Source organism: Notothenia rossii (assembly GCF_949606895.1).
Source record: "Notothenia rossii genome assembly, chromosome: 9".
NCBI lineage: Eukaryota > Metazoa > Chordata > Actinopteri > Perciformes > Nototheniidae > Notothenia > Notothenia rossii.
In genome coordinates this window covers 71,252,544-71,276,608 of record NC_136907.1, presented here as the reverse complement: position 1 = coordinate 71,276,608, position 24,065 = coordinate 71,252,544, and the positions used below count along the sequence as shown (strand labels likewise).

Here is a 24,065-nt window from a genome sequence, read left to right as displayed (position 1 = left end):
AGAAATCAAATAAAACACCAATACAGGAATAGTTGATAAATGATTATACAGGACATCTGATCACAGTAAGGAATACACACACATATTCTCTATGAAGTGACCCTTGTTATAGGTCCGAATGTCCTGTCCCCTGACGGTCATGAGTTTTGGTTGATTAACAGAAGTTTAATGAATACTGACATCAATGAGAACAAAAGACTATGGCCTCGATAACTGATTGACTCAATTCTCAAGGCCTCTTTTGGGGTCTGTAGGAGATAAATCATTAATTCTACAAGGCTTCAACTGTCTTATATCTGAGGCACATCTCCCTTTGGGCTAATCAATACGGGTTTTAGCAATTAGCAGAGGAAGCTAGAGACTCAGGGCCCCTCCCTTGCTGGGAACTGCAAAGCAGATGTCAAAGGTCATAAAACCACCCTTTTGATTACACATAAAAAGTGGAAGAAAAGACTATTGCTTTAATTTATTATTACTAAGTAGTGGGACATTGTTTCAGGAATATATGAAAAGCCTCTCTATTATTTAAAGAGTAAAAATGTACTTTCAAATCTAACACACACAAATATATAAGGTTACATTAAAATAATTATATCACAGCATGTAAATGGTCTGCAAAAGCTAAGATCACAATGTCCGCTCCATAGGGAGTTTCTCTCCCCCCTGCCTGAAACGCATCCATTGGAATTCTTCGTTTACATCCTGAACATAGTGACATCACTTTGTCACACTGGCGCTTCTATTGGCTAGCACCCCAACACATTTAGTTTATTTATTTTTTTCGAGCGTGTAAAACCAAAGAAAATACAAATGAAACAAAAGATGATACAGACATGATACAGTACTATACAAATGAATCCAATAACAAAACGAAATATTTAATTAATAATTGAATAATCTGTAGTATCATTGTCTGATATCAATAAACAACAAAGCTTTAGCTAATTACACGTCCGAAAAGGGGTCGGAAGAAGTTTACACTTATTTAATCCGACCCCTTCTCCCTTTTTTTTTATTTTTTTATATCTCAACACATTGTACGTGATAGGCTAAGGGGCGGGACATCTCTAAGCGGTTGTCAAATCACAACAGAGCTGGCCAGCTAACCAATCAGAGCAGACTGGGCTCTGGTTTCAGACAGAGGGTGAAAAGAGGTGCTGAAGCACAGACAGTATGAGAGAAATAAAGAGTTTTTTGAACATTAAAGCATGGAGACATGTTAATGTTGAAGCACAAAATACAAATATGAACCTGAAAAGGAGCATAATAGGGCCCCTTTAATTTTACAAAGTGGCTGCGGCATGTGAATTCCAACTTAACAACAACACCCATATGTCTAACCTTAGTGGTCAACTCGTTATCATTTCCTGGAAAACAAGCCAAAAAAGCACATTTTATCACAGTAGTGGTGATGATTCACACTGCCGACCGTTATGAGAGCAGGCACCAGAATAGGTTGTGTAAAACATGCTCTGCTGTTATCACCTTCTGCTGCAGGGGGAGTGGGAGACAGAAATATGGAGAGTCGGTGGAGGTGAGGAAAAAACAACAAACAAAGCTGCCTGTACGACGACTGGCCTCAGTCCAAATGGTCCAGGGAGAGTGCCTACTCATCATTTCCCCAGGAACACACTCAGAGCGCTGGAGGGTGGTAGGACAATGACAGATTGACTCTTTTGTTTTAACTACATTATCGACAAAGACAGTTGCTTATGTGCTTTGAATGTGCTTCATGTTAATGCACATGGTGCCCTTGGTGTGCAGCGTCAACTCTTCACCATATCAATGGATTTTCTGTATAAAACATAATCAATGAACTAGAAGTCCGTAGCTGTTAAGCCTGCAACTTCACTGTTGTGGCTCACTCTCACTACAACACGGCTTTGTTTATTGGCCGTTGACGGCAGCTTTTTCAGAAAGAACATCCTAAAAACCGAAAGTACCCTGCTTTACGCCAAATGAAAGACGGACAAAGTAAGAAGAGACTAGCTGGTGAACATAGTGGATCATTAAATGGATAAAGAGCCTGATATTTCCCTAAGGAGACATGTGCAGTTAAAAGAGAGTTAACTTAGCATTAACACGCAGCAGGTAGAAAGGAACACAACTCTCAGAAAATGCTAATGTTGCTCTCCAATTGCAGGATGAGTAAATATGCAACTGTTTGTTATAAGTTCACTATATCAATTAAAAAAGGGGGTGAAGTGCGTTTATGCATGTGCGTGTTAGTGTCATTTACTGTTATTGCAGATTTAAAGAGTCTTAAACACCGTAAGCTTTACAGAAAATACAGGTACAGGTGAGGTTGGTAATTCTTTTTAATTTGTATTTAACCTTTATTTAACCAGATAAAAAAGCATTGAGATACAATCTAATTTTCAAGGCTGACCTGGCCAAGAAGGCAGCAAGGTTACACATAACACAAAAATATAAAATACAGAGAACACAACTAAGAAACCAAAAGAAGAAAAAGCAGTTACTACATTGTGCACATTAGGACAGTAAGAAAGGTGCACTACTTATTTCTGCAAGAGCAGCTGGCGGTAAGGACTTCAGACAACTTCCCTTTAAAACATGCTATAGAGACAAGTGCCCTAGTTTTAGGCGTGATTGAAGGTCATTCCAAGACCAAGGACCATAATAAAAAAGACTCCTGGAGCAAATCTGGCACATATGTACAGTGGAAGCTTACCTAAAATGGCTTTATACATTAATAAAAACCAATGCTGCATCCTACGCATACTAAGTGAGGACCATCCAGTTAGGCTATGCAGTTTGCAATGATGAGTCCTATAGGGTGCATTTGATATATAACGCAGTGCAGCATGGTAGAGTGGGTCGAGTTTGGCCAAAACAGAGGGACAGGCAAATCTATAAATGGTATCACCATAGTCCAGCTGGGACAGGAATAAGCCAGAGACCAACCTTTGACAGGATGAAGTTGAAAAACAACATTTAAGTCTGAAAAGGAAGCCAAGAGTGAATTTCAATTTCTTTGTTAGAACTTCAATATGGTGTTTGAAGTTCAGATTACTCCAACCAAAAGCCTGGATATTTGTAGGTATCGACAAACTCAACATCAAGGGTGTCAATGGAGAGGCAAGAGGACGCTGACTTGGGAGCAAAAAGCATGGCTTTGTTTTTTTACTGATCAATAGCAGTTTGGAATCAAGAAGTGCATGCTGCAGCGTAAGTATAAGAATATATGATTTAACAGTGTTTTATATACGTTTTCAATGTTTCTCTTCTGTATCTTATTTTAACCTTAAACCATGTCACTATCCTTTAGTTTTTGCAGTTTCTTTGAACCTTTAAACCGGTTTGAGCTTGTCACTGGAATATCATTGTTCCTGCAGCATTGTCACGAACACACAGGATGATCACTGGCACAGTATATTAAAACAGCTTGAATTGTTTAAAGCATGGTGACTGAAATATTTCACAGAGAGCTCTGTTCAGCCCCACTCAATGGCATCACTCACGTCCTGCAGAGTTTTCTCGAGCAAATGTATGCATCGACTTCATTTCCTTTTACAAATAACCTCAGCGATGGTTTATTGAAATAGGCTGTCAGTGAAATGAAGTCAGTGTCGTGTTTGTGGGTCCTTTAATGAGGGCGCTCACTCAGTCAACAACTAAGTGCTCTTCACATTTAAATGATGCATCGTTGTTACAGAGGGACCAGCTGTGTGACTACTAGACAGAAAGCCTGTGAGCATCATTATATAACAGCCACCAGCAGCCCCTTAAAGGTTGGAAATATCAATCAGTTCAAACTGTTAACAGTCAAATCTGACCTTGGCATCAGTATGTGTCTCAAATTGCAATGCATCAAATGTTTCCTACTCATTTCTCAGTGCTGCTAGTGTAGCTTCATTACTTGTCTTTAGCTGAAGGAGATCAGTTCCTCTGCTGCAGTTTGTCCATCAGTGATGGATGTGTCTGAACAGCTCCTTATAGAAGACGTTCCTGAGGGCATATCCCACTGAGGGGCGGGCGATGGTAACACCAGATGCTGTCTTCTTACATCTGGAAAGACATGCTTCAAGGCAGAATGTCCAAGGACCTCCCTGCAGCCTGACATGATAAGAAGAGATGGCCGACACGTACGTTGGATAGTTGGATGTGGAGTATTGAGCCCTGCAGGTCCTAATGATGGACGGGAGAGCATGAGGATGGAGATCAGATGGAGGGCAGGGAAAGCGTAGAGCAGCTTTATCCACTATGGAAATAATTACTCCAGGGGTCTGAAGACAAGGCTGAAAGAAGGATCTAATCTGAGGTCATTTTTTCTTTTCTTAAGGGCCTGTTAGAGGCTGAGGTTTGGCTTCATATGTCCAATGTTGAGTGTGGTTGTAATGTGAGCTGTCTTATCTGGAAATAAAAATTAGAAAAGAAGCAAAATGATATCACAACACTTTAACTCTCGGCTGGGGTGAATGTATTAATGAGATCAGAATGCAACATGGAAAGAGACTTATAACTCATTAATAAATGATGATGCGTGTGAAGCATGTGGCTTATTCGTCAGTGAAGCCAATAAAACATGGCAGAGGAAAACACTAGATCTCTTTGGAGCAAAAGGAGACTACCATATTCCTCAATTTACAACATCCCTCTTCAAGGGTTCATTGAAGCAGCTGCTAATCTCAAATCCGTCAACTCTTAATGTTGGCTGATGGGAGCGCACACCCATTTGCATTTTCTTGAGTTGATTTTCTGAATATTTAGATAAATTGTGCACTGCATTTGGATGAACAATTGACAAGTTAAGTCCTACTCTTAAATAAGAAGGACTTTTATCCAGTCAGTGGATGGCACGTTTGACTAAGTTGCAACAAAAAATCTTTCCTAAAGTATTCCCCATCTTCTTGACCTTCAGACAGACTAGAGAGAAGAGCTTTAACACATGGGATCATGCCATGAGACCTCCACACACTCCAGTGTCAAATAACAGGATGATGGACAGTGGCGCTTTTACTAGACCTCCAACAAGTTATTCCCATTGGACGACAAGGAGGAAGCAACAAACCAACAAAGACGTCCTTTAAAAATACAAAGATGACGCTCCTCCCATGTTGTGAGATATTGAGCTAAATGTATTTTATTCCACGTCCGAGCAGGTAAACCGCAGATCCCACAAACATCCATAACCATGCACAACCCCTGTGCCCTCAGAGTGAGGTTAACACATGTCAGGAGGAAGTAGTCCCAGCACCGCCATAATCTCACAAGCAAAGCCCAGCGGGTGAAGCACTGGCAGTAAACAACCTTCACCCTTCACCGCCCCATAATACGCTACAAGGTTAACATCTAAGAGACTGTTATGTAATGTACCATTTTGCAGTGAAGTATTTATTATCCCGTCATGTAAAGAAAGCTGTAGGGACAATGGAATATGGTCACGCTGTGGCTCATGTTTCTTTTTTATTTAGATCCTATGCGTAAATAATGAATCTGGGAGGTTACTCGTATAGCTACACGTGGTAGCTATACAAGTAGTTCGATTTTTTTGGGAGGAATTGATCACAGAGATATAATACAGACATACATTAACATTACACATGATAGATATGTATGACAAAAAAGCTTTAATTATTATTAAAAACAGTGCCCCAGTCAGTCTGATTGGTTATGGAGAATCCAAAGAACCAACTGTCAGCATGTCAATTTGCACAATTCCTTCTCCAATATAAAATGGAAACAGTTTTTTGGTGGTACTGGCCCTTTAAACACCTTTCCTTTTTAAAAATGTCCACTCTATTTTAAAGTGGAGCTAGCCTTGCTGTCCGAGTTCCTTGTTGCTTTCGACGAATCATCACTGCAAACGCGCTGCATGACTGCACAAAACCACTGATCCTAACAAAGCGAGTCAGCTGCAGAGTCCACCTCAGGTTAGTTTGTCAGCCATGTCTCCCCAACATACACCATCATGTAAGCACCTAATTAGCACCTGATGAGCTCGCCGCACATCTAAGCCCAGCACCGCCACTCCAGATCTGGATATAGAAACACCATCCTGACATCCACCTTCTCCCCCTTCTGCTCCTTTTGTCTGCTCCCCATGTTGCGAATGGCTAAACACAGGCGAGCTCGGTTCAATATAATGCGTTGGAAGATAAAGGGACTGACTCCCTGCCATGCCAAATCCATCCAGAACGCTATTACGGTGCCATGGCAACAGATGAAGACATGCAGGCCTCTCCGGATGGGGGCACCGCCGGTTCACTCGTCTTCTCTGCTAGACTGAGTGGCAGGAAAGCTCCACGGGGCTGCTATGGCAACAGACTGATCATTATGCAGAGAGGTTCTGTTGGCTGCCACGGCAACATGGGGGCCGAGTCGTCAGAAATTTGATTTACTTTGAAGACGACTTGACCTTTGGGCAGATCCCCAATATTGTCTTGTATCTTGAGGATTTTTGACATGATGGGGATTGATATTCCGACACCAGCGTTTATGCATATGCGTGTTAGTGCATACATGTTTTTGCTTGATGGAAAACCCAGGGGAGAAGTGATTAAAAAGGCCAGTCATACACCAAACTAGGCTATCCACTTGTGGGTTGACACTAAGCTTGCAACTTCTAAAATATGTAGTCTTAAACTACTGAAATATGCAGGCCACAGCTGTACCCAGGAACGCTGTTTCTCAGGCCTGTCTCATGCAGCCTCTAATCGAGAGTATACTACAGCGCCAGCAAACTGTGACAATGCAATCACATCAAACTGTCAGGGGGAACAATGTCAGGAGAGCACAGACATCTTACTCTCTCCTCTCCTCCATCTGCATGAAAATGGAGGAGATATGAGATATGGATTCGCCTCAGATGTGAGGGCTCGACAGGGGCGCTTTTTGTATGTTGAGCTGGACCATTGATTGATCGCCTTGGAAAGCGCTCGATGGCTGAAATTGAAAGCAAATACGCTGGATTTTTCAGAAGTCAGCTCAAAACATCTGCTGCATCATTCTCCAGGAGAAAAACTAGCAGACAGAAGTCTAAACTATATAACACATCCCTATCAAAACTACAGATATGTAAACAAATTCAGATCGTGTAAAGATGATGAATCTAATCACACGAATTCCACTCTGTTGAATATTAAAATACACAGAATGGAAAGCCACATGAGGGCAAGTTAACAAGATGTCTACTTGTGCTGTCACAGATTCACAGTTCATTCTGTTCAATTGTTTCAGGGAAAAAAAGAGTGTGAGTGAGGGTTGGTAAATAGATGAAGGCAGGCAGAGGGAAAGAGAGATAGAGGGAACAAAGATAATCCGGTCCCTGGAGATGGACACAGGCTGTTGTGCTCCAGTTGCTTCAGCTACCCCTTGACCTGTGTGTGGATCCGCAGTTGTCTTGTGTTGCATATTTGTGTGTGTGTGTGCGTGTGTGAGAATCCGCAGTGGTGTATGTGAGAGTGCTGGAGGGTTCTTTTAGAGGAGGCTGGAGGCTGCAATTTCAGCGAGCACCTTGATTATGAGAAAGTACACCGCTTAATGTTTCATCGGCAATCGCGGAGCCATTAATAATTCATTGGCTATTTCATTGCATTGTTACATCAGCACAGAGGAGACTGAGTGTGAGAAAATATGATGCTCATCAATTAAACATGCATATTCAAGATAGAGACACATTAAAAGGCTAACATACATCTATCTGAGATACACATTTAGAAGTGTGTGATTATTAGCATTAGAAAACATACTTTAACGGTATGAAATATCTGCTTTTATACTCATCATCACCTTCATTATCCAATCATTTAACTAATTTCAGAACTCAAATGTATTTCCCGGTTTAATGAAATATCATCTTTGGGGAATAACATGTTAATTACTTGATTTGAATATGAGCGTGCCAGTGGAGATTTAGGACAAATTGGGAGTATAACAGAGTGAAGAGGGTTCTCTACTAGCTGCCGTTGCCTTTAGCTGACATCGTGCGTGTGTATGTGTATGTGTGTTTGTGTGTGTGCGTGTGTATGTGTGTGTGTGTGTGTGTATGTGTGTTTGTGTGTGTGCGTGTGTATGTGTGTGCGTGTGTATGTGTGTGTGTATGTGTGTTTGTGTGTGTGCGTGTGTATGTGTGTGCGTGTGTATGTGTGTGTGTGTGTATGTGTGTTTGTGTGTGTGCGTGTGTATGCGTGTGTGTGCGTGTGTGTGTGTATGTGTGTGCGTGTGTGTAAGCTGCTGCTCTGCGCTGCCATCTCCTGGACATGGGATGCTACACAAACATAATTGATACATCTGCAGCAGTAACCTTGCTCTGCATTGCATCTCATAAAAAATGTATGCCCCAATGTAATACCTACCATTTTGGAAAATGTGAAACTTGATTCTCGCAAAATTCTTGATTCTTCACTGTCAAATTACATTAGAGGTTATGGAATAAAGCTATGAGAATGTGTTTGTTTTTTGTATTTATATTTTTGAATGCATGTGTGTTTAGTTAGTGTTGTTCTGAGGGTCTTTGTTCCTTTTGAGCATCTTTGATTCTTTTTATGATGTTTCCTCTTTCTTGAGATTGTTTTGAGTATTATAGCATTTTGAATGTGGTCTTTTAGTGTCGCTTTGTGGTCTTTCTGTGTCTCTAAGATGTTGGTTTGCATCTAGAGGATGTTTTGTCTAATTTGTATTTTCTAGTTGTTATCATTATTTTGTATTCATCACAAGTCTTTTTCAGGTTGTTTTGTATCTGTTTTTGGTCATTTTAAGTTTCATTGTGGTTGTTCTGCATCGTTTGGCAGTTGTTTTGAGTTTCTTTTTGATATTCATGTGTTTTTGCCGACACTGCTCTGCACAGATATTATACTAAATACTACATCACATTGAACACAATATGCCCACCAGGTCCCCCTGGGCCTTTGCTTGGTAGGCCTGTTCAGTAATCCATCCATGCGTACAGCAAATCATTTATTTACACGGTTTTCTAAACATCATTAGGAAAACAAATGTACATTATCTGTGTTTGTGCCTGAAGCCCAGCTGAATAAGAGGAGGGCTCAGAAATAAACTAATGCACTTTCTTGGCTTTTGATTATTATTTTTTGCATACAAGTGGTACAAACATCAGTTAAGGGTTGCATTAGGCACACATTGTTCTGCAGCTCTGCCAGTGTGTTTGTGAGTCCAGATGTTGTCTCTGTGCTTCTGGACTTTGTCTCTGGGAACATCTGGAGTAAACTCACTCAGCAGCAGCAGAGCGGCTCCCAGTCTCCTCCACTCCCCCGGTGTCCTTGTGTGAACAGAGAAATAATTCAGTCCTGCAATGAAATATGAAACCTTCCCTGGTGCCACAGCGCCTGCAGCTCTGACCGACTGGAACACTGTGTGAGGGGAAAAGATGAGGCCTCAGCTTCATGAAGATGTGCCAGAGATTCCTTCCTCTGTCCAAGAGAGATTCTTCAAGGCCCTGCTGCAGCCTGTAGAGACAGACCGTGCAATAAGGGCCAACGTAAGCCTAAAATTACATTTTTTAAGAATTAGGATGCCAAGAGCTCAGTCCGTCTTGGATCTTTTAATATGCAATGCAGGCAAAGATGGAAATTGTGCACACAAGTCCGAAGGTTTATATCTGGGACTATTAACTGTCGAATTGCAAAAAAAAGATGCACAGTGCATGCCTAATGTATGCCCAATTAAAACACCTTTATTTAATTATTTCTCAACATAATACCAATGGAAAATCTTTTTTACACTGACCTCTTGTGGTCAAAAGCTTCAAGTGTGCTGCAGCTGTAAGCACACTTTGTCTTTCTTTACATTGTTTCAAAGCAGAATCAAATTAGATCCCACTGCTGTACTCACTTTTAATTAATGCATGTTCCAGATTTAAAAACCCTAGAAATGTATTGATAAAAGGAATACAGTACCCCCAAAATGATAACGTGTATATCAATTACTCCACCAGTGTTATATTTAATTTTTGGAAAACATTAACACAGGTGAAGAGTATGCCTCTGCAATCTTGACACTGTTTACGTAAAGGTGTTTTAAGTACTGTAGAACGATTTAAGCAAAAATGCTCACAGTCCAATATTTGAACAGATATTTAACTCAGCTTGGTCTTGACAAAGAAAATGCATCTTTGGGAAGTAGTGAGCTAGGTTGTATGAGAGTTTGTAAACAGATGTTTTTCAGCCTCAATTCATCTCTTTTTATTTAGTTTTTTTCTCAAGAATTCAGGTGAATAAGAATGAGTAAATGATATACAAGTTATCACTTTGTGGGTGAAGTATTCCTTTATTAACAGCTACAGTAGAAGAACAGAAGTTGTCCATTAAACTACTTATTGAAGATACCGTGTGCAGTTCCAACACTGCCCACAGGGAGGCAAGAGTTTACACAAAAGTTGTGAGAGCTAATTTGCTGAATCATTGCTACAAAAGTAATATGAAGATAGTATTTGCATCTCAGCAAATACTGGAACTTTTAATAGTTATATTTGTGGGCCAGTAGTCAATAATTATATCTCTGGACCTATAGATTCCCATTAAAATTAAGCTTGATGTCGACTTCCCAGAGACATCTACTAATAACATATATTACGAGCACCTCATGTATGGAGACCTAAAATAGGTTAACAGTAACATTACAATGTTTTGAACACAGTCTCATGAGTGCAACTGAAAGAATAATGTTACATTTAATGGGTGATTCGCTTCTGTGCATGAGTTGGTGTAGGAACAGGTTACTCCACCAGGGGAAACACACCCCCATAAATCAGAGGGCACAGATCTACCAAATGGATCTAAAATTGAGATTCAACGGATTTATTTTTTTGCAAATACCTTTCATTTGAATGTACAAAATATGTATACATAATGTGTTCTCCACTATTTTTAGACTTGGTAAATACAATTTGGATCTATTTCATGTAAACATTTTCCCAGAAAATAATGTAAGACTTGTAGTAATGGACTCTCACTCTTTCGTTTCCTGAGGTGTTCCTCCTGTATACAATGCATCACATACTTTTAATTGACAAAATGAGAATGGCGTTTATCAAAAGCACACTTAAAGGTGAATTATTGCGTCATTGCGTCCTCGTTTGCGTCATGACGTAACCCTTTACGTGCCTTCTTATGACCCACACAGCGTTTTACGTCGCTGATTTTCTCCGCAACACCGCTCACAACAACATCAATAGAGGACTGCGTCGGGTATTTTGTAATTATACGAAACCAGATTAAATTAAAGGACTACTTCTCCAACCTTGTACCTTTCTCCAGAGTGGCGTGGTGTATTGTTTATGAATGTGGTTCAGCTGCATTACCGCCCGCTGCAGTGCTGCTCGTCTACCGGGGTTTATTCTCCTGTTAACTCGCGGCAGCTGTAAAGTTTTCATTTTCTGACTGTCACACAAGCAGCTGATAAATATCCCTCATCCCCATAAGTGAATGTGTTTTAGTCTGAAAGCTGTTTGGCATCACAACGCTGTTATGAAAGTTTCTCTGGCATTCTACAAGTGATGTTAGCTAATCAGACTATCTTGACTACTTGTTGCTATCATATTGCGGCATAAGCCGTTTTCTACACGCATATTTTACCGGCGTAGTTTTTGTTATGATTTTACTTGTGATGGCCACATGTAGCCCATGTATTGATTCCATCCGATAGTTGCAATAATACAAAACAGAAGGAAAACGTCTACCTCTTCACAATGGTCAATAAAAGTGAACGGATGGTTATTAAAGTAAGGTAAAAATAAACAGAATCACACTAAGCCTGGTTAGTATTGCCTGACTTTATATAAGTGTTTTTATAAGTGTGTGGTCGCGTTCTAGTCACTTTGCTCAGCGCTACTGCTTGTTACAACTTGTATTCGCCGATCTTGCCGAGTGGGGCTAGCTGAGAGAATAGACCAGACTCCAGAAAAGGTAAATTGTGTCTAGAGTGCGCCATCTAGTGGAATCAACTGAAATGCCGGGTATTGCAGGAAAAATGCAAAAATGAATGCGCTCTCTACTATAATTAGGACAATTGTGTACCAATATTCGGCGGGCCGGATTCAAAAGCCCAACGGGGCCCTATATGGCCCGCGGGCCTTAGTTTGCCCATGCCTGCTCTACATGTAACAGTAAACTGTTATATTCCTATATTAGAATCATAGTTATCAGCTTAAAAATTTTAGAATCGTTTTTGTGTTTTTAAATTACAAAAAGCATATTTTGAGTCCAACTGTTCAACATTATCATACCATACTATCTCTAAATCACTTACGATATTTTACCCGTATTAACGTTGCTGTCCAATCAGGGTCCATGTTGTCACTGTTCAGCCTGTGAAAACTTATATTTTAAAATCATTGAACAAATATAGCTTCATACCAACTATATCCAATTTCAAAGTGTATGCAAGACATCATTCGTATAATAGTACAACAGCTTGATTGAAGAGATAAATCATGAAAACGGTTTAATACTTAGGCGCCAGTAAAAAGTGTAAACATGGAGCTGTGTGTTATTCCTCATCTCGCCAACAGATGTCGCCCTAATGTCATATATTCCAACTTCACTTAGACAAGAGGAATCAACACATAATCCAATGTTCATATTGTAGATACATTTATAGAATATCTTTTTTCTTTACAATGGAATCGATCTGTCACACAAGATGACAAAAAAAAAGAAAAAAGAGAGAGCACACATTACAGTCAATAACCCAAACCTATAGAACATATGATTGTCACTTACTGCGAGTCACAAAAAAAGTACATACTGTGAATAAATAATCTACAGAAATATGTACAATATGCACAACGAGAATTCAAATGGGAGTGCAAATAAAGCTTTGGATCCCTGTACAGGAAATAAGGAAAGCAGATGTAGACTGAGCCAGCTGTCCCCAACACACAGTATGAAGCAATAATCATCGATTTACAGGACATTTAGTAACATTTAGGCTTTGAGCTCCTGCATTAAATGACTTTTAAAAGTAAAAAAAAAAAATAGAGAATAAAATCAACACATTATGTACAGTGTATCGCATTCCACAAAGTATTTAACGCTTATCGTCCAATGAGGATCAAGGCAACAACCACGGGACTACAGGCGGCTGAGAGAGCGATGCAGAGAGAAAGAAGGCTCCGGAGAGAGGCGGCTCACTGCAGAGCAGAAAAAAACAACTTCATTGTGCTCCTGCTGGCTTCCTCAGCCGATACTGACAGAAACAGGCTGCGATATTTAACACTGTACAACTCTGTTACCTTCCCCATTTACACTGACAAGAAGGAAAAGGGGGAGCTGGTCAAAGGAGCTGCATGTATGGTTGTGTGTGTACCTCGCTCCTGTCCAGTTAGCAACACACACACACACACACTTAGCACAATGCACACATGTGAGCTGCAGTCTGCTGTAATGTCCCAATTTTAAAGTCTCTGGTGGGTTCAGCAGCTCCGAGTTACCCAGAGTTCAAGTACTCCAGCGCCACTTCATAGCAAAACTTGTACTGGTCCTAAGAGAAAAGAGGAAACACACCAACATGTTAGAGATGTGTATCGTGGGACAAACAAAAAAGGGCATCTGGGCACCTATAAGGGTCCCAAGCTCCTCCCCTTTCTCCCCCTACTGTACAATCTATGCTGTACAGTTATACTGGAGATCTAAGGCCCGTAATTAGGTATCAGAGCAGGGTCTTTTTCATCTTAGCAGATACTGATCTTCATAAAGTTGATTTAAAATATTCATACATTACCAAAGTTACAATTAATCAAATTTGGGAATAGTGCTTATGCTGATAATATGAGTAGTGGGGGTTTCCAAAATAGGTCAGTTGCCTGTTTAAGTATCCAAACATTGATATGTACAAACCAATACAAAAATGAAAAGGGACCCAAAAAAACTAACAAAAAAAACGACCAAAATGACTCACTAAACACTAAGCTTTTGACATTTTCCCTACAATTTTTGGTCAATCAATTAAATATTATGAAGGGAATTAAAGACTCACAAGTCTACAATAAAAAATATCATAAAAAAAACCTGCCAAATATTATATGTTAATATTTCTATTAAAGGATTCACCTGCTGTGACCCCCAAATTGTTGAGGTGCATAATATCTTAATGCAGGAACATGTAAAGTCTACTCACAGGAATAATGAATAATAAATGCTTTTGATGATATTGGACTGTCAACCTATTTTTTTTGTTTTGTTAATGAAATGTTGAAGTGACCAACTGACTGTATTTTATTTATTTTATTTTATTTTTTGTCTGAGATAGGAATGTCTTTTTTTGTTATTGTAATGTCCATGTTTTGTGTCTGTAGCCTGTACAATAAATACAAAATAAATAAAAAAAGTTAAAGGGGAACTTAAAGGGGCATTCCACCAATGTCTCATATGACGGTAAATACAATCATTGCAGGTGAGTATGACAATGATGAGCAGATGCTTTAAGTTGTATTGTGGAAATGTTGGATATAAGTACAGTGGGTCAAACAAGTATTTAGTCAGCCACCAATTGTGCAAGTTCTCCCACTTAAAAAGATGAGAGAGGCCTGTCATTTTCATCCTAGGTATACCTCAACTATGAGAGACAAAATGAGGAAAAAAAAAATCCAGAAAATCACATTGTCGGATTTTTAAAGAATTTGGAGTCCCTGGCGGCGTAGTGTGTTACTGATGGTAGTCTTTGTTACTTTGGTCCCAGCTCTCTGCAGGTCATTGACTAGGTCCCCCTGTGTGGTTCTGGGATTTTTGCTCACCGTTCTTGTGATCATTTTGACCCCACGGGGTGAGATCTTGCGTGGAGCCCCAGATCGAGGGACAAGTGGTCTTGTATGTCTTCCATTTTCTAATAATTGCTCCCACAGTTGATTTCTTCACACCAAGCTGCTTACCTATTGCAGATTCAGTCTTCCCAGCCTGGTGCAGGTCCACAATTTTGTTTCTGGTGTCCTTTGACAGCTCTTTGGTCTTGGCCATAGTGGAGTTTGGAGTGTGACTGTTTGAGGTTGTGGAAAGGTGTCTTTTATACTGACAACGAGTTCAAACAGGTGCCATTAATACAGTTAACAAGTGGAGGACAGAGGAGGCTCTTAAAGAAGAAGTTACAGGTCTGTGAGAGCCAGAAATCTTGTTTGCTAGTAGGTGACCAAATACTTATTTTACACCATAATTTGCAAATAAATTCTTTAAAAATCAGACAATGTGATTTTCTGGATTTATTTTTCTCCTTTTGTCCCTCATAGTTGAGGTATACCTAGGATGAAAATGACAGGCCTCTCATCTTTTTAAGTGGGAGAACTTGCACAATTGGTGGCTGACTAAATACTTTTTTGCCCCACTGTATGTATGGATCTTCACCCATAACAAGGACTAAAAGTCAGGAGGTCTTTTTTATTTATTATTTTAATATGTATTTTGTGAGTACATACAATCGCTGGAATACCCTCTTTGAATACCAACTTGAAATACACTCTTTATAGGTCAGACAGAAGTGTTGTTGCATTGCTCCTCACCAGCAGGTCCACCATGTTGGGTTTGTTGTTCCTCAGTGTTTTGACAGCGTGGAAAACATCCACAGAGCGCTGGTGCTGGAGCATCTCACACACAATGCTGATGGCACAGAAAGTCCCACTTCGACCGCCTCCGTTCCTAAAGTTGCCAAAAAGGAACCAAGCATTAGAAAACCACTTTTTATTTCACTTCAATACAGAAAAGTTAAAGCTGAGAGGGGTGAGGAAGAGCTTCTGATGCAGTGCAGCTCTTCAGTCAGTAGGTGGAGATGTTTCATTTTTAATGACGTAAAGAAGTGGAATTCTTTGCCGAATTATTTAAAAGGGCTGTAAAAACATTTTACATTTTAAAGAAAGCGTAATTAGACAGTATGAAGTTGACTTTGGATTGTGTTCTGGTTTTATGCTTCAGTATTTGTAAGCAACTGTGACTGAAAGACTATTGCTTTTATTTGACTTTTTTATGGTTATTTCATTATTTTGTAATTATTTTTAAAAAGAGGCAGTTAAAATAAGATTTTCTTCTCCCTGCTTCTTTATGCTATAAAAAGAAAGAAAAAAACAACCAGTATAAGTGTACATGTTTCTTAAAGTGTACATGTTTGGTTTTAAAATAACTGCCATGTGTGGAATAAACAAATACATAAATGGCAGCACTATCTTCCCTCTGAGCGCGGTGGTAACTTACAGGCAGTGGACCACAGTGCGCCCCTCGCCTCCGTCGTACTCCTCCTGCCACTTGTCCACCTGTCGGATGAGCTTCAGGAAGGAGCGCTTGGACATGGGCGTGTCTCTGTACATGGGCCAGCCCAGGAACTGGAACTGCTGCACCATCCGGTATCCGTCCTGAGGCTGAAAGGAAGGACACACCGCCGGTTACTCCAGGTTAACACAAAGTAGGATAGGGGGGCCGTGGTGGGGGTTAATCGCTGGCGTCCAAAGATGCAATCAGACTGTAAAGATGCAGCTAAGCTAAGCCTCGGTGGCAACAGGAGATGGATAAGGGCCCGAGGAGTCAATGAGGAGATGTGAGAGCAGATAGACGGTCTGATAGATGGGAACACTCACAGCTGGAGACGGAGAGTTAACATCTGAGCTCCAGACACTCTAAATCACACTCAGACATATGGATCAATAACTCTTATCAGTGATCATGTGTGATTAGATGCTTTTGCACTTAACATGGTGGTGAATGCCTCTGCCGACCAGACGCTGTTATTACACACTCATATGAGGAGGTAAGGAGCTTAGGCAGGTGACGCTGGGATGATTTTCGTGCACTAAATGTCTGCTAGCTCAAAATTAAAAGGGTCAGACGTAGTGAAATCTCGCCATGCAGATTGTTTTGGTTTTATTTGCCAAAGATACGACATATGCATCTCCGAGATCTTTTCCTCCACGCCAATAAAAAGTGAGCTGGTCACATGATTAATAAATAAAATGTAAAAGCCTGTTTGACAACTTGTCTTTCCTTAATCAGTGTGCTTGTTGCTCTGGATGGTCGACACTCTGTCTACAGCTTTCATAGGGACTTCATTAGAAAGCACTTCTAATAAAAACTGTTTACAGCAAGGTCTACCAATCTGGGGGCCATCTGTGGCATCAGAGCAGTCACAGGATGATTAAAAGGATTTTAGAGAAACTTATTTCCTAATTTTATGGAAACTTAGGTAGATTCATTTACTTTTCCATCATTTTTGTTGCATTCTTGTGAAATTTTAGATAAAAAAACTCTATTAATGATCAATCTTAGTAGGGAAAGTTTTAGGTTGAGCCGTTTGACAAAAATTAAAAAATTTGAGTCAATATCTCGAAACTTGGACAAATAAAACTCAACCAATTTACATGTCTGGATAAGTGTAAGTGAATGTGTTTTTCTGTTATTCGGCTTGACTGAGCCCTTCAGGTAGATTCCCTGTCCAACCATGAGGTGTTTAATTTACGAAACACTCAGCTTCTTCCTTTTTAACTATGTGTAACGTTTCCAAAGCCTGTAAAAGACATGTGAGTGTGATTGGAGCGCTCACACCTCGGTCCAATCAGCAGTGCAGAGTTAAAGCACAGCGGCCTCGGCACAGCTTGAATGGACAGGCCGGCGAATGCGTGGGACGTGTGAGGTGTGCCGACACAGAATAAATTGGCTGTTGTTATCACCAGAGTAGAAAAAACAAGTTCTAAAAGTTGCAAAAAAATGGGCAGTAAAGCAAAAAACATGATCACATAAATGTAGTGTTTGCTGTCCCCCCCTCTATTTGAAGTTTGACCCTCCTGTGTCACCGTACCCGTGCTGCGTTGTAGATCCGAAATATTCTGCTGATGATGTCCTCCTCCAAGTCAGCGGAGACGAACTCCACCTGGATGGGTCCGTGGCGATGGACTCCGTTTTCTGGCCAGTACTGTGGGCACAACTAAACAAAATAGGCACGTACACACATTCACACACAGACAAACATTCACACACAGAGATGTAGGCACACACACACACACAGAGATGTACACACACACATTCACAGGTACACACAGGTACACACACATTCACAGGTACACACACAGGTACACACACACACACACACACACACACACACACACATACACCAAAGAAAAACACACAAGGAAAACAAAGAAGACGGGAAATGATTCATTAGTTTCAGAATTCAATGACATAACAGTGACAATGATTTCAGCTTCTTACATGTGGATGTACAATAAAAACAGGTTTAGGTGAGATTACAAAGTGTAAGGACATGAATCACAAGAACAAGAGGCAGAGAGAGAGAGAGAGAAAGTGAAGTGCTTTCTTTAAAAAAATATATCGTGAATTGCTTCCTCACAGGAGAACATTCAGACAAAAGCTGAAATATATATTTAAAGGACCAAACATTAAACTCAGATGTGTTCTCAGTGCTCTAGAGCTTTTTTCTCCAATCAACTGAACCTTTTTAAAGAAAGCAAAACGCAAACAGAAAAACCTTGACTAATTGTTCTCATCTCTGCAAAAAAGTTTTTTAAAAACATGTTTTTTTTTAATAAAACTTCTTTGTGAGCTGAGAGAAAATCTGAGAATCTGCTCTGAACAGAAAATGTAATCAGCATTTTATTTTTTTAAACGATAAATAGACAATATTTTGTCACCTTCACACTGGATAACTGTATTTTTTCACTTTCTGTTAGAAGTGTAGAATACAGTTATAATCTGGAGTTGTCTACCTATTAGAAAGTATTCGAAAATAAAAAGTAATTTAAAAAGCAGAACTTGATTGTTATTGACTGCTCCGGCAGCAGTTCTGAAGAGTGCAGCGGGAGAAATTACCCCCTGCGACAGCATCATAAGAGCTGGAAAAACTCCCCCATTTCCGCTTGTCAGGAGAAAAAGCCCAGTTAAGAAAATGCACCCGCGGAGCCGAACCATCGGCCTCGCAGCAATAAACCTGAGCAGCGGAAGCGTTCACGCACAGATGGACAGATTGCGCAGACAGACATGCAGAGTCATGAACAAACAAGGGGGAAAAGAGACCGCCTGAGAAGAATGCAAATAACAGGCTTGAGCACACGCACATAAATGGACCCCCAAATATACGCTTTGTGTCTGGAACACATTTACAGTCTGTGTGGCAGCACTTTCCAGCTCCCTTTGAGAGCTTGTCAGAGTTTGACAAAGTCAACAGATGCAAAAACAAAAGATGCTGATGGGGAAGATAGTAAGCCTCCCTCGTCTCCATCTCCCCCTTCCTCCCTTCCCACCTGTGCTGTTTCCTTGGCTGGCTGACTGGCTGCCTACAGTGAGAATATTGAATGAAAGGCCTTCTCTATGCATCCAGTCAGTCAGTCACCTAGGGAAAGGGGATTTGGATGGGGAGAACGAGCCGGGCTTCAGGCTTTGATCCGCAGGTGTTATGACAGAGCCTCGGGCTGAGGAATCTGGATAGTCTCTTCCTCAGGCCTGTCTCTCCGTCTACCTGCGCTTTCATGGCTTCCACTCTGCGGCATCCAGCTCATTTCAAACAACCACTGTATATTTGAAATATATCTTTTTCCAGCGCAATGTTTTTTTTTAACCCCTGGGTTCATACTGGAAGAAAACAATCTAAAAAATGAATATCTCTCTGAATCCAGCTCCCACGCTGTCCTTTTCTTTGACTTGATATGATGCAGTCTTGTGATGAAAGGAACTGCTTCATGTGTTTGTCAGTGCGCTTCTTGCCATATCCCTTGAGGATTGTTTTATTTATTGTATGTGTGTTTATGCCCATGTATCAGGTCGGGTTTACCTGCGCTGGGTCCACGTCGTTGAGCATCACTATGGACGTGCAGTGGTAATCCAGCACCAGTCTCCAGAAGTCCTTCACTGTGTTCGGTAAAGGGTGCTGGGTCACGATGAATGCAGACGGCTGCTTGTAACTCTGGGGGGAAAATAGGGGAAAAGCAAAAGAAAGATTTGAAACCCTGTCGCTAAATACGCCTCATGCATATTATATTGTTTGAAAGCTGACAATTTACCAAGAATAAACCACGTCACTATTTTAAAATGACCTCCATCCTTTAACCTCCTTTACACTGAGTGCTGTTTTCTAATGGAGATTCCGTGTCTCGGGAGATTCTATCAGGACGCTGCACTTTTAATGTGGTTCCTGGATGGTGGTGACAGAGGATCCTGTACCCGAAGGGTCATGTGCTCAATCCAGGCAGGAGCCAAAAAGTCCATCACTAGACCCACGCTTTGTCAAGGTGCTCTTTGTGAGGTCTGCCCTGAAGACATTTAACACTTTAAAATGGCTATTCATTGCTTAAAGGCTTCTTTTTTTTTGTGTTGTCCTGTGGTGCTTTCCACTTACTGTGACAGATAGCGCAGCTGTTAATTTAGGACGTGTCAAAGTCAGATCATAGGGCCAAGTTAAACTACATGGCATTTTCCATTCAAAGCAATGTTGGTGAATAACACAATACCACCTCAAGGTCTATTCATCTATCAGATATATAATGATTTTCATTTGCAGATGGAGTTTTCGGTTGTCATGAAATCAGAATAGTATTTAACTTAAAAGCAAAAAAGTGACAAACCATAGACTTTCCAGAACAGCTTTGAAATGACCTCAACTCAACTGGCCGTATTATGCTTTTTTATACTCTCCATATATTTATTATTAACATCTCCACTTGTGTAAGAACAATAAATTAAACCTTGTTTGTAAATGCTTTGTATTTTGCAGGAAGGTGGGAGGCTGGTAAGTGGGCGGAAGAACTATTTCATATGACAGATATTGTTGTTTCTTGTCTTGTGATGTTGTTTCTTTACATCTCACTCTAAAACCTGAGGTGTGCATGTGAGAACTTAAAGTACTAAACTGAAGTCAAGTTAAAGCCTCAAGGTTACAGCATTGCCTCTTGTATAAGACGCTGAAACACCAATGTCAGCACTTACAGTAGCCTTAATATCCCGTGATGTGTTCGATTAGCTATCAAAGGCAAAATACCTGCTTTGACATCACTGAATAGCGTTTGACAAGGAAAGCAACATGTGGGAACGTTTTAGCTCATTCAGCTGCAATTTCATGCCTTGTGACCGAGTGTCAATTTATCAATTTAAAATCACAGAGATTCAGTTAGCAAGAATTAGAATGGGGCTACAATGCTCCTTTTAATGACTCCGTGGAGTGAATAATCCTAAAAGGTTAATCGTTTCTGTAAATTCTTATTCTTTATCAGGATCTCCATTAGCACTAGCATTGGCTATTCTTCCTGGGGTTTCTCACATACACAAAACATACATAAAACAAAACAGTTCATAATTTCATGCAATTTACAGTTCTATGAAGTGAAAACTAAAATGGTCATCCAATTTGAGCCATCATACTGTAAGGCCAAACAAAAGAATACAAATAATTGTACTTAATAATACATACGTTTACATTTCACTTAATAATACTGAGATCAATTTTTTAGCAACCTTTTGAAATGTACTTGAGAATTTTCCTGAATGATATGGACAGGTAAAGAACTCCAGCTGACCATGGCTCTGAATGTTTTCTGTCCCATATTTGATTTAGATTGTTAGAGCCTGTATTTTGATTTTATAAGAAAGGCCACCTAATTGTGACGTCTGTAGTCAACGCACTATAAAGGACTACAATTCCCACGGCGCCTGTGCTAAAGCCACAGTGATGGGAAACCTGTTGAGACGCCGTCGAGGAACAGTTTTTAACCGTACCGTACATACAAATCGTATAAGTACCCTTTAAGTTAGGAAGTTATAAGCATTATCAAGAAAGAAAGAATACCTAAGTTGTTTGTTATTTTATTTGAGTTTTGCCTATTTCTTTTGAATATTGTAAAGGCCTATTTTCTTTGTTGTATGTGCAAAAGTTTGTTATTTTATTTTGAGCAAACACATCGCAACATGATCTAAACCATCGGAGGCCAAGCAACACTTCAAACTGTAATTTAAGTAGGAAAGAAACCAGTTAGAACTGTCTGTTTAAGGCGTCTAGTGGCTCGATGGAAAGACAAGGAAGGAAGCCACGACAGGGGTAATAAAATAAATATCGACTCTTACATCCATGAGCGCGGCGTTGATGTAGTTGGAGCTCTCCCCGTCGATGGTGATGAGGAAGGGGAGGCAGCGGTCTGGAGGAAGGACGTCCATGCAGCGGTTCTTCTCGTGGTTCCTGGGCAGCAGGGCGATGCTGCAGTCCTCCACCCGCAGCGTGGGCGTCACCATGTTCAGAGTCTGTCAGGGACGAAGAAGCATCACACACCGTCAGACCGGCGCAGGAAGGTAGGCGCTCGGTTTTTGGGTGTGCTAATTATCTCCCAATATGGTAATTAACAATGCAATTCTTTAATCAGTTACATTAGCGATAGCTCTTACTCCCCTGATGCGACTGAGATGAAACTTAAGGGGGGGCGATGCATCTCGTATAACACTGAGTGGTCCGAGGAGGGGTTCTACTATTACAGATTAAAGCAAGGTGATATATTTGCTTCTGAACAGAGGTGGGAAGTAGTGGAGTACTTTACAACTTTTTACTTTTACTTCTTACATTTTAACACAAATACCTGTACTTTCTACTTCTTACATTTTCAAAACAGGTTTGTTACTTTAGTTTTAATCTGCATTTGTTGGCATGATCATTATTATTTAGAGTCATTGCGTGCCTATTGATTTGAACACGATCCGTGTATCCATCATTTCCTGGTCTTCTCTAAAGAAGAGGGACCAATGAAAACGTTGTCATGTTGCCGTTGTTCAGCATGGAAACATTCATTAGCTAACAATGACATTATTGTTCTATTAATATAAAGGGAGGTCAGGTACTCTTTAAAACAATTGGTAGTTATGCATGTATGTTTATTTAAGTACATTTCAAAGCCCATACTTCTTTACTTTACTTGAGTAAAGAAGTATAGTCAGTACTTCTACTTTCACCAGAGTATTTTTAAACACGCGTATCTGTACTTCTACTTGAGTAAAGGATGTGTGTACTTTTGCCATCTCTGCTTCTGATTGGCACAGATTGGTCTGCGCCATTCGTCAAGAGACAACATGTTTACTGTTGTTTTGAACTTGTCCTACCCCTGAGATATTGCTTTATTTGCATACAGAGTTTGAATCTCCTCACCCTGAACTCCTCTTTAATGGGGCTGGAGTTGGTCTGGGGGTCCAGGCGGTTCATGTCGTAGTAGACGGAGCGCAGCTGACTGGCAGGGATGGTGGTGTCGCCACAGAGACACGCCTCCAAGATGGCGTCGTGGATGAAGACATACTGCTCCTGCAAAAAACAGCATCCTCATTGCGGATCTATAAGACTTCTTACACTTACGGCAAAAGAGACCGTTTTTTTTTTACCAAACAGAAGCGGCAGAAAGGCATGACTGTTCCTCTGCCTTTTCACCAGAAGTATTCAATGACCTTTCCGTGACCTTACCATGATTATTCTTTCCCCCTGAGGCAGTCTCTATGACTAATATTTGTCATTGTCTGTGTTCAAAGGTTACATTACATAATTTTGCATATTCTTGGTACAAAGCTGATTTCATTCTGTTATAAAACCCAGACTTTCATGACATTTTTATAAACCTTAGAGGCCTGGAAGAAGGCTTTTTCAGAAATTCAATGACCTTTTTCAGTTTTTGAGGACCACGTTAAAATGTGGTGACCTTGGTCTGGTCAAAACCTCATCGGGTTTTTGCACATGATTTTGTCAAGGCTTAAAACAAGGCTGACGTTTACACACAAAACGAAAAACACCCTGCTTTCCCAACTTCCTGCAGAGCAAAACTGGAAATCGCGACACATTTCCTCCTCCTCGCATCAGTCACTCAAGCAGTGGACGTGATGACACAGCTTGAGGCTTGATGCAAATCTCTTCTGAAGTGACATTTCCAGCTGACACTCCCTTGTCACTTCGGACCAAAATCCGCACACTTGCACAGGGGTCACTGATTTACGGAGTTACGGGGAAACATGTGTTGCCATTTGTTAAGTCGGGTGCAGAACCTGAACTGCTGACCCGAGTGTTTCACTAGCTCAGGCTGGGTCCGCGGCAACACGGCCCTCAAACAGGAATCAACAGATTGATAGATCCTATCTGAGCTCATAAAC

At 40.5% G+C, this 24,065-nt stretch overlaps 1 protein-coding gene across 1 annotated transcript; it reads right to left on the bottom strand.

Moving 5' to 3' along the window:
• Positions 1–12,397: 12,397 nt before the first annotated feature.
• On the bottom strand, positions 12,398–23,333 carry LOC307019949 (receptor-type tyrosine-protein phosphatase mu-like; the record flags this gene model as incomplete). The annotated part of the gene is made up of 8 exons (XM_079651045.1): positions 12,398–13,461; positions 15,470–15,605; positions 16,155–16,318; positions 17,749–17,862; positions 19,735–19,866; positions 22,017–22,190; positions 23,083–23,232; positions 23,310–23,333. 8 exons carry the CDS (start codon positions 23,331–23,333, stop codon positions 13,408–13,410), a joined length of 948 nt encoding a protein of 315 aa, XP_079507171.1. The 3' UTR covers positions 12,398–13,407.
• Between the last annotated feature and the right edge of the window lie 732 nt (positions 23,334–24,065).